The sequence below is a fragment of the Ruditapes philippinarum genome, unplaced genomic scaffold, assembly GCF_026571515.1.
Source record: "Ruditapes philippinarum isolate M1 unplaced genomic scaffold, ASM2657151v2 ctg4681_1_1_1_1, whole genome shotgun sequence".
Classification (NCBI taxonomy): domain Eukaryota; kingdom Metazoa; phylum Mollusca; class Bivalvia; order Venerida; family Veneridae; genus Ruditapes; species Ruditapes philippinarum.
Genome location: NW_026856042.1, coordinates 8501 through 19232, shown reverse-complemented (window position 1 = coordinate 19232; position 10732 = coordinate 8501). Strand labels below are relative to the sequence as shown.

Below are 10732 nucleotides of genomic sequence, written 5' to 3'. Positions count from 1 at the left end.
TTAATCAATTTGGTAATGGAATGGTTCAAAAATTAGAGTGATTAAAGATATGGTTCTTTAATTAATGTGGTACAGGTACAGTTCTAGAATCAGAGGGTTTAAAGATATAATACTTGAATTAATGGGGTACAGGAATGGCTCCTGAACTAGATGGGTTAAAAATATGGATCTTTGATTAAAGGGGAACAGGTAGGGTTCTTCAATTAGAGGGGTTACAGTACAAATTATGTTAAGATCAGGAAGTTTTAAAATGTTATGTATTATGACACTGCTATTCATTACTACAATAAATGATAAAAATGGGGAAAGTATTATGATAGAGTTAATAGAAATTGAAAAATAATATCTGTGATGTTAACTTCCTGCTTTCAAATCCTGTATTCATATTTTTTTAATAATGATATTTAATACTGAAATTAATATTTCAATACTGCATTGCGGTAATGCATAATTTACAGTTAAAAAAAGAAAAAGAAAAAAGAAAATAAATCTGTTTTGTCACTTGGCTTTTCATTATGATTTCAGAAGAAAGTAATTTTCAAAAAATGTACGAAAAGTAGAAATTTTAGTTCAGTATTTTGAAAACACCAGGAATCATAGGAGGCTTTAAAAAAGCTATCGAACTTAAATAAATGCGTATGAAAAATATTGCTAGTTATTAATGCACTGAAGTCGTAAATGCGATTTTTATGGTTAATATTCTCGTTCTGACTGACTTTGCGTTTAAAAAATATGATATATAAGGTTTTATTTACGTTATTCATAAACACAAATGGTTTCGTATATTATTAAATCTGTTCTGCCGTGAAAATATAGATATTATAAAAATAATCATTAAAGATATAATATTTATTTTAAATAGTTGTAATAAAACATTAAAAATTTATTTTCAAAGTCTTTTATCAGATACCGTTATTGAAAGAATCATTGTGTTTCTATATGCTCGAGAATATATAATTAGATCTATACAAATTATGTACAAATTCTACCGACAAAAACTGTCAACTTATTGTTTATATAAACATGTTAAAGTCTGATTGGTAAATTCAAATTATAGCATTATTAAATAGCATTATTAAAATAAACTCAAGAAGCTGACAGAGATAAGATTTTTTTGGTATTTTACAAGTTATTTTATGTACGGATTTTACTGTTTACTGTTTATGTAATAGTATGAAGTGAAGCATTATTTTATTATAAAATAGTAAAGAATTGTTCTATATAAGTTAACAAGGAATGACATTAATTTTGTACATGTGTACTACAAATTATTTAGTAACTTACATTTTACTATAACATGTTGGATAAATATTATGCATACAATGTTCAAGAAAATGAATTCATTTAAAGTTTTTGAAAACATGTGGATTAAATACAAAGACATGAAATTGTTGATATTGAAAATAGTCTATTTATGTATGTTATATGTATATAATATGTATGTTTATGTAATAATGATAAAAGAAAAGGTTTATTAAAATAAACTCAGGAAGCTTACGACGAGTTTTTATATCTTTAGATTTTGACTTTCAGTCAGTTACAGCTTCCAAAAAAAACAACAACGACGACGAAAAAATATAAGTACTGAAATAAGACGCTGCACAACTCGCAGCACAACATATCTATCCTCCAATCACGCCACCATCATCCGTTCTGAAATAAAGATATTTCAAGTTTTAACCATTACAGTTTATATATCCTAAATGGACTTTAATATTGATTAAATCATTCATTATTTTTAGGGAAAATATTTACAGAATGATAAGCAGTGGAAATCATGTCATCTGACCAGTAGCCGCCAGCAGGTTAATGGCTTAAAGCCTTAACTGTTTCTTCTTGATGACGCATTTTCATATCTGAACTTTGCATATTTAATATGTAAGTTGGCGCAAATAAAGGTTCTTCGTACTTCTCATTGCCATTATTACAATTACATGTACCAATAATACGCAAAATCTTTGTGGTACTAATTTATTTTATAATATTTAAAAAAAATCACAAATTGAAGCAATTTAAAAAAACAAAAGTAAAAAAAGTAATCAATTTTTGTTTCGTTGTTTTTTATTGTCGAGTGCAATTACCAATAAGGTTTCATGTAGTCGTGTTTCAGTATTTATATGATTCAGGCAATTCTCTAAAAGCTCATTATTTTACAAAAAAAAGCAGCTTAAAAATAACATGTTATGAGGATACGTTTATTTCACGTCAGTCCAATTAAAAAAAATGTTTACAAATGATTTTTTTCTGTAATTGCAAACACTACTTGTAGCAAGGAGCTAGCTTTTGGGAATCTCAATAAACAAAAAATGCTCGATAGCATTTACTTCGATCTGCACATATTTCCGTAATTAAAAATGTTAGTGTTCATGTTTTTGGTGACGTATTATGATGTGGCTCAGAACTAAACAAATGGACATTAGCACGCACGCAGTTTCTCTGCCAAAATTCAGTTTAAATCTAACGGAAATTTGTAATTGAAATAAATATAATAAATCATTGTAACCTGCGGTTTTTCGGAAGCTGTGCATTCAGAGTGATATAACTATAAAATAGCTGTTTTGCAATGTTTGATTTTATCAAGTATTTTAAGATTGTAAGTATGAGAACAATGCGTTTTTTTCCTAGAAAAATTGTGTGTATACAAAATGCATGTTCACAAGTTATGTACACACATTAGTTGTTAAAGGCCCATTATGCCTCAGAAATGCTACCATTTTTATTTTTCAAAGTCTTTTTATGTTTGTTATTTTACAACAGTTTCAAAAACAATAGTGCTTGGCATATATACTATGGAAGTCAAATACTACTTTTGTTTACGTTTTAACACATAATTGTACGTTCAGCGCTACTTTCGTCGGTTGTTACATACGTAACATGCTCTAAATTCATTTTTAAAACATTAACATGTTTATCATTTATAAAAAAAATAAGTATTTCTTAGGCACGCATTTTCATTAAAGAAACCATTTCTTTCAATATCTGTATGATAGATACCTGCTTTGCAGATAACTGAATTTTTAGAAGAACAGTGTACGTCATGCCAACGATTTGTGTCAGAAATGCTGTACACCACGCAGTTCTGTTTGGTGAGACCTTCTGGCTGACCTTAAACATTCATTTTATAATGATATAAAACCTTCTGATTTGTAGATGTACTATGTAAATCAGTATTCATGTGCAATTACAAATTATAATTATATCAAAGGCAAATTATTTTTACTGTTATCCCCGTACCTATGAATAATAAACATACCAAAATAAAACTTGGATACCTGGATAGTTGTAATGCTATTCTATTTCAATTTTAACAGTGTCATTTTATTTTTATTTATATGTATTTAAAAAAGAAGAATAAAAACATTGTCTGAAATATAACACTTTATCATTCCAATAACAAGTTTTGTATTTTTGCACATACCGGGAGCCCATTTGATAAATGTCGCTGGAGCACTTGTGTCGATCCATTTCCATTTTCCTTCAGAGCATTGGTCAGTCAATCCCATTAGCCAAGGAGCACTTGCTACAGTATGAGTAAGAATGAATTATACTATTTTAAATTTGTAGTCGCTATTTCAAGTTTGTACACACTATTTGAAATTGTATAATATACTGTGTTTAAAATTTGAATACACTGGAACGGAATATGCATACTTACTACTTGAATTGTAATAAAAGTCACTTTTTATTGATTTTACTTATAAATTCTTAATAAAAGACAAGTTTAATTAGAAATTCAGACTAAATTGGCACAATCAGTTCATGAACTTTTTTATTCTTGTCATTTATCAATAAAATCATATAACATTTGAAAACGTAAGATCTAATATTTATGTTTTTCATTTTCTTTTACTGTTTTATTTCTTTGTTTTAAAACATTTTCCCGTATATACAACTAATTTGTGTTTTGCTACAATAATTCTTCGCCGTAATTACTAATCTTCTGAAATGAAGAGAGTTTACAAATGTGTTTTTATTGTTATCAAATATGAACATTTTGATTTTTTGAAGCAGATTCATAAGGTCAATATAGGATCTAAGCAAATAAAGAAGGGATTGGGGTTTGTTACAAATATCCTAAAACCATCTGGCTAACAGAACAGTTACATATCCGTGATGTCATATTTTATTTCATATATTTTTATTTCTGCACGATGGCAATTAGAAAATCCACTTACATTTCAAGCGGTCCAGCATTCTGACTATGAACACATTTTCCGCTTCGTCCTGTACATAAAACAGGACAGATCCTTTTTGGTTGCAGAGAGCCTAGCAAAAATGATTTGGTATAATATCAAATTCATTATCTGTATATTATGGCTATACTTAAAAAGTAATGAGGGACAAACTTCATAGGGTGCACTGATATGTGAATCGGTTAAAAGGATAAATAAAACGATGGTAAAAATGAAGGAAAGGATATATGACAGATTCGTTTTATTAACATAACGGGTGTCTTTTCACACACGCTAAATACGCGAACGTCCAGTCTCGTTGCACCTTTTTTTAGCTGTAGGAAATAGGCGACGGAGATCGGTCTTCCTATTCGTGTTTTCCTTATTTTAGTCTTTTTGTACATTCAAAGTAATTCATTTCCAAAAGTAAAGTAGTATCACCATTGATTGCTTATTCAAAAGATATGTTTACAAAATAGTGAAAATTTAAATCAATTTAGTAACACAGACTTCGACTTTTGAAAAAGTAAAATTTTATATATTATTTTGTTCTTTTTAATGTTACAATGCATGTAAACTAAGAATGAATTTAATTTTATTTTTAGCCAAGTAAGATTTTCAAGGATATATATTTTACTGGAAGCCAACAAACTTTTTTAACCAATGCATATTTCAACCAATGCATATTTCGGTAAATAATATTAAATTGCCCCCCCCCCCTTGAAATTTAAATGTTTATAAAAACTAATACAACAAAAACTTGCGGAACAACGTAACGGTTGCTGATTCTAATTTCTTGAGCTGTCCTGATTTTTATGTCGCCTCTACGGAGAAGTGGCAACATACAGGGATTACTTCTCCGTTGTCTGTGTGTCCGGCTGTCTGTCTTCCCATTTGTCCGTCTGTCTGTCCATCACAAAACGTGTCCGGGCTTCTTCTCAGAAACTACTGGTTCAATTTCATCCAATCTTTACAGAAATGATCAGTACTAAGTTGAGATGTGCATATCGTCAAATTTTTCTGGTTCATTGATTTTTGTCAGAGTTACAGTCCTTTTATAATTTTTATTTTTAAGATACTCCTCTTATACCACTAATGTAATGAAACTTTACAGAATTGATTTGTAGTGCAAGTCCTTACGCATATTGCACGGGTTTTGGCCGCGTTATGGCCATTTAATAAAAAATGTTGTTTATTGTGTTGCCAGATACACAAAAGCATGTCCGGTTCACTTATAAAAAACTACTTGTGCAATTTCAGGAATCATCAGTACTAAGTCTAGTTTTGCATTTCATCGGCTTTTATGGTTCAATGATATTTGTCAGAGTAATTATTTTATTTTAAAGTTTGTCCGGACTAGTCCTGTTATACCAGTTAAGCAATTTCAATGAATCTTTACAGAATTGATCGGTAGCTTAAGTTCTTGTGCATATTACACAGGTTTTTAGGTTGAATGATTTTTTGCCGAGTTATGGCAATAATGAGGCGACACATGTGATCACAGATTGTTCTTGTATCTTAATGTTAAGGCAATAATATTTTATAAGTTTAAAGAAGAAAAAATACCAGGACAGATTCCACAGCACGGAATCCTTTATATGTAGAGAAATAATGTAGTAAATACGATAAAATGAGTAACTAACCTCGTTCAATACCTAAGTCATACAAATAAACATGAACAAAGATTTACTAATGTTTCATTGATAAAGCAATACATTTCATAGTATTTGATGATTTAATGGTATCGTGTATAAACTAAAATAGATTTTTTTGAAGAATTGAATAACTTCAAATTTAATTATGAGTAATATCATAAGTTCTTACGCACCCTCGCTTCTTCAAAATTACGAGCTGGAACAGTTTCAAAGAGGTAACAAGATCCGTTGTAAGAAACCCAACCATCAGCGCATGAGCTTTCGGAAAATTTCGTTGACATTTTGTTTGTACTTTCTCTGAAAATAAAACAATTAAATGTTCAGCACTTTATTGATACATGTCAATTCAGTTTGAATGCAAATCGGGTGAATTAAAAAGTAGAAAAATATGGCATGCAGACTGTTATACATATACATTTGATAAAGTTTTGAATTTGTATCCGTACCTTTACTTTCCTTTAATAATCAATGAAAAATCAAACCTTTGACATTTTCTCTCAAAGACTCAAGTCTTTTTTTCATGTCCGTCACAAGATGCTCCAACATGTAAAAATCATATTCCGTCTCGTTAAGGCACACCTCGTTTGCTTTTGCAAATGTCATATATCCGCAGACCAAAAATGCGCTTACTAAAGATATTTTCATTTTTTATGTGACACTGTCGGTGTTTATAGCAGAGACTAGTTGTTTCTAATGATTTTCAATATTCAAATCAGACTTAAATACAATTCACAACAGCGTCGGGATGGCTTGTAACGTGACTATCCGTTTGTATAAGATTTCTATTGCAACTATTGCATTAACATCCTTGTTTGTTATATGAATTCTTTTGAGTAAGTACCTTGATACAACTGCGTAAATCAAAAGGTCTTTTGAAATGTAGTACACATATCGTTTACTCGATTACACTTTGTTGTAGTAATTGGTCAAGTGAGTTAGACATATGAAAACTTTTAAAAAAAGAATTTGAAGAAGTTAAAAGTAAACTATTCTGACACAATACTCAAAATTTTAAAGGATTAGTCTAATCTTTTCATAATTTCAATGGATTTTTCCTTTTTGTACAAGTATGTTGTTTAAGAAATAATATATTACAAACAGTGATTTTATCAAGAGATAAAAAATCTCAAGCACCCCCACCGTCGCTGACACAGCAAAGTCAAGTTCATATAAATCATTATAACAAATACCCCAAATGTCCTCCTTAAGTTTCGAAAAAAAGTCACTGTTACCTCTGTCTAAGAATAAGAGGGATGAATAATGGTTCCTATCATAACGCTCTAACAAGGCGAGCCGTGCTATATTGCGTAGTCATGGATAAATATTGTAACGGCTGCCAATGATTCGGGTCCCTTTCTACGGATAACCTGGCTCAATTTTCATCTCATGGTATCAATATTAATTACATTTAGATTTTTTTTCCATTTCTAAACCCTGCAAGTTATATGTTATTTTGGACTTATTTCAGGCTAGTTGTTATAATGTTGATAAGTAAAGTTAATGTTATTTAATACAATAATATTTGAAATGATGACGATTTTATGAATTCAAATGCGACATTTTGTTAAATGATTGAAACATTATCATTTTTGGTATAATGAAGTGCTACTTAAACACAAGATATTCTATATACTAGAGGTAATAAACCTTTTGAATAAGCGTGACTTTAGTTTTTTGTTTGTGTCCAACTTAATTTCCTTCTTCCTTGTATAAGCAATAAACGACAAATGTATATTAGACATTATATCTGAGATCAATTGTGATGGAGAAATTTTGCCTTGCTCGAGGATCGAACAAGTGCCCTCAGGATTACAAATCCGATGTTATTCCTATTGATTTTAGCGGGGATGGAAAGGAAAAGACTTATATTGTTGTAAAAGGTTTAATAAAATCAAAATATTTTATACAGATTTTTTTATTCAAGTCTTTCTTAAACATATTGCAATAACACAACACATACAGGATAAGTAAACTGTGTGAACAGAAATCTGAAGAAGAAACAGAAAAAATAAGTTAAACTATCATATTGCAAGTGGTCGTTCGAACTAACTCTATTTAAAGAAATCACTAACAATTTCAACAAAATAAATTAAACGCTCGTATTTCAACAAAAATGTAATGAATTCTAAACATAAATCAGACTCATCCAATTTATTTAATAATTAAGATTTCGCATTTATTATCTAGCATAATTTGAGTAAAGAGAATGCCACACTAAATATTGATTACATTTAATGTCCATTGTATAACAAAGGTAATGTTTGTATAATGCTGCTTAACAAAAGTATATTCAGCAACTAATTTTATTATGTATATAAAAACACGCATACAAAAGCATTACATAAACGTTAACATCTCTAGCTATTTAAAGTACATTTGTATGTAATATTTATAAACAGCCAGCGTCAATGTTTGTAGACTCATTCAACATTCACAGAGATTTTTCTGAAAGAAAACATTATGCATATTATTTTAATCGTTATGGTCATGCATAAAATATAACATGAAATGAATATTGAAGTAAATGGTTTTTTTTTTATCGTTCGCACTGTATGAACACTTATTCTATCCTATTATAATGAACTCTATATTTACTTTCTTGTTTCCTATTTGGTATCAAATGTTTATATGCAAAATTTCAAACATCTAATAAGGTATCAATTTCTTTCAAAGTATCAAATTAAGAAGCGATTTTCAATAAATTTAAGGAAAACGTAAAATTTCTTTATTTTGATTTTTGTATATGCAAAATAAAACACGTCTGCATTCCGACAACAATTTCTGTAATAAATATTTTTATTTATTTTGTATAATAATTTGATTATGTTAACTCTTTTTTTAATTATGTGCGTTAAATCATACTGACCTTTTTTGCAAATAAATGAATATTTATTTGTACATGATAAGTCATGCCACTGATAACGATCACTTAGGAAAAACCCAACGCAATTTTCAACGGTGCGACCCTGTGGCTGACCTAAAGGTAAAAAAATAATTAAACCGTTTAATTAAAACGGAATTTGTTATGCTTTGTAACAGGTATTGTCTAAAAATAAACAATCGTTCTTTGTGTTATTGTTTATAAACAAATTGGAAAACATTTTATCTGAGCCTATCATAAGTTTTTACTGTAGAAAATAATAGTTACTCGGTAAATTTTTATTACCTGGTGCCCATTTAATAAATCTTGCCGGTGCATTTGTGTCTATCCATTTCCATTTTCCTTCTGTACTTTGATCGGTTAATCCATTCAACCAATGATTGTTTGCTATTTAATAATAATTGTTTACAGATGTAACGCTACCAGATATAATAGATATTATAATAATATAATCTATTAGATATCTGCAGTGGATTCTATTAATTGTTTGTTCCATAAATTATTTAATTGATTACCATTAAATACCATTAATAAATGAATCATCGTTTGATTAATTTATTTGATGACAGTTTACTTAATTTTCATAGAATACAAAAACGTACCGTAACGTAATTTGTAACTACTTTATTTACCATACGAAGCTTCCTACTTATTTGAATATAATTTTATGATATGGATCAAACATTCATATTTGTTATCAATTCAAATGCATGTTAATGCAAGTTCATCCGTTCAATTTAATTTTAATGAGGAATAAAAAATCGTATAACGAGTATGAAAACTATGAGAAGACATTTAAAAAGCTATGATTATTGGTGTTAAATTAAAGAAAATATATTTCTCACATTTGAAACGACCGAGCATTTTTACGATGATGGAGTTTTCGTCATTGTCTTCAACGTACAAAAGGTAAGCAGACTTTTTCTTGCAGAATTGCTAAAAGATTAAAGCAATTGAAAATAATAGTTAAATACTGTACGTTTCCTTTCCTTTTAGTATAGTCATTTTCCTTATGGTATTTTTACTAACCTAAAAAGTGCCTGGTTTTATTTTCTTGAAATTTTATCAACACAAAGTCTTTTATTATTAGTTTTTAAGTATTTTTGGTTGAAGTGAAACAAGACATTTCAGTTTACAGTAATGATACTTGCCCTTGCTTCTTCAAATGTTGCGGTTTTAATATCCTCAAAAAAGTAGCAAGAGTTGTTGTAGGAAACCCATTCATCACCGCATGAGCTGTCAGGACATGACGTCACGGGACATTTCGTTTTTATCACTTCTATAAATAAAATCAGTGGAATGTATACAGAAAAAATGACTAAAAATCAGTTAATGTTTTATCAATACGTCTTTGCGTTTTTGCAATTGCAGGCTTTTAATTATAAATAAAAATTGAAATGTTTGCGAACAATTTTTAAAACATTTTTTTTTTCAATAGAACTTTAAATCAAACCTTTGACGTTCTCTCTCAAAGATTGTATCCTTTTCTCAACATCTTTAACAAGATTCCCTAACATGTAAAAATCATATTCTGTCTCGTTAAGGCACACATCGTTTGCTTTAACAGATGTGAAACATCCACAGACAATAAGCGCACTTACAAAAATTATCTTCATTTTAATATAGATTGTGTTTTCGGCAGACTCACGCGATTAAATGAATTTCAAAATTTGATGCAGGCTTAAATAGCTGTTCAACATATCTTTAGATGCCTTAGATGTTTCTCACATCCATTGTATGAGCATGCGTGATATTTTGTATATATCAGTGCATTTACAAAACTACGTTTATCAAACAATCTTTCCCATCCGACCTATTTTTATAAAAAAAATGTGACTTAAAAGGACACATTTCTATGGTGGGATCAATAGCTTTTATGCAAAATTGCAAGTGATTCGCACAGTCATTTTGTTTCACGATAATTTTAATTGTACAAAATAAGCAAAAAATGAAAAATGTATAAACGCTTGGCAAAAGAAACTAGTTTTCTTATGTTTTTCATGTTTGGGTACGTTGTCATTTGA

General features: G+C 29.2%; 2 protein-coding genes across 2 annotated transcripts; both read right to left on the bottom strand.

Annotated features, from left to right (window-relative positions):
- Nucleotides 1-931: 931 nt before the first annotated feature.
- LOC132745216 (perlucin-like protein) lies at nt 932-6653 on the bottom strand. Its single transcript, XM_060734067.1, has 6 exons — nt 6310-6653; nt 6001-6124; nt 4176-4266; nt 3419-3520; nt 2995-3105; nt 932-1653 (listed from the first exon to the last, which is right to left on the bottom strand). Exons 2-6 carry the CDS (start codon nt 6106-6108, stop codon nt 1634-1636), a joined length of 432 nt encoding a protein of 143 aa, XP_060590050.1. The 5' UTR covers nt 6109-6124; nt 6310-6653; the 3' UTR covers nt 932-1633.
- Nucleotides 6654-7722: 1069 nt separating this feature from the next.
- On the bottom strand, nt 7723-10436 carry LOC132745212 (perlucin-like protein). The gene is made up of 6 exons (XM_060734063.1): nt 10162-10436; nt 9860-9987; nt 9554-9644; nt 8994-9095; nt 8694-8804; nt 7723-8272 (listed from the first exon to the last, which is right to left on the bottom strand). Exons 1-6 carry the CDS (start codon nt 10322-10324, stop codon nt 8259-8261), a joined length of 609 nt encoding a protein of 202 aa, XP_060590046.1. The 5' UTR covers nt 10325-10436; the 3' UTR covers nt 7723-8258.
- Nucleotides 10437-10732: the final 296 nt, after the last annotated feature.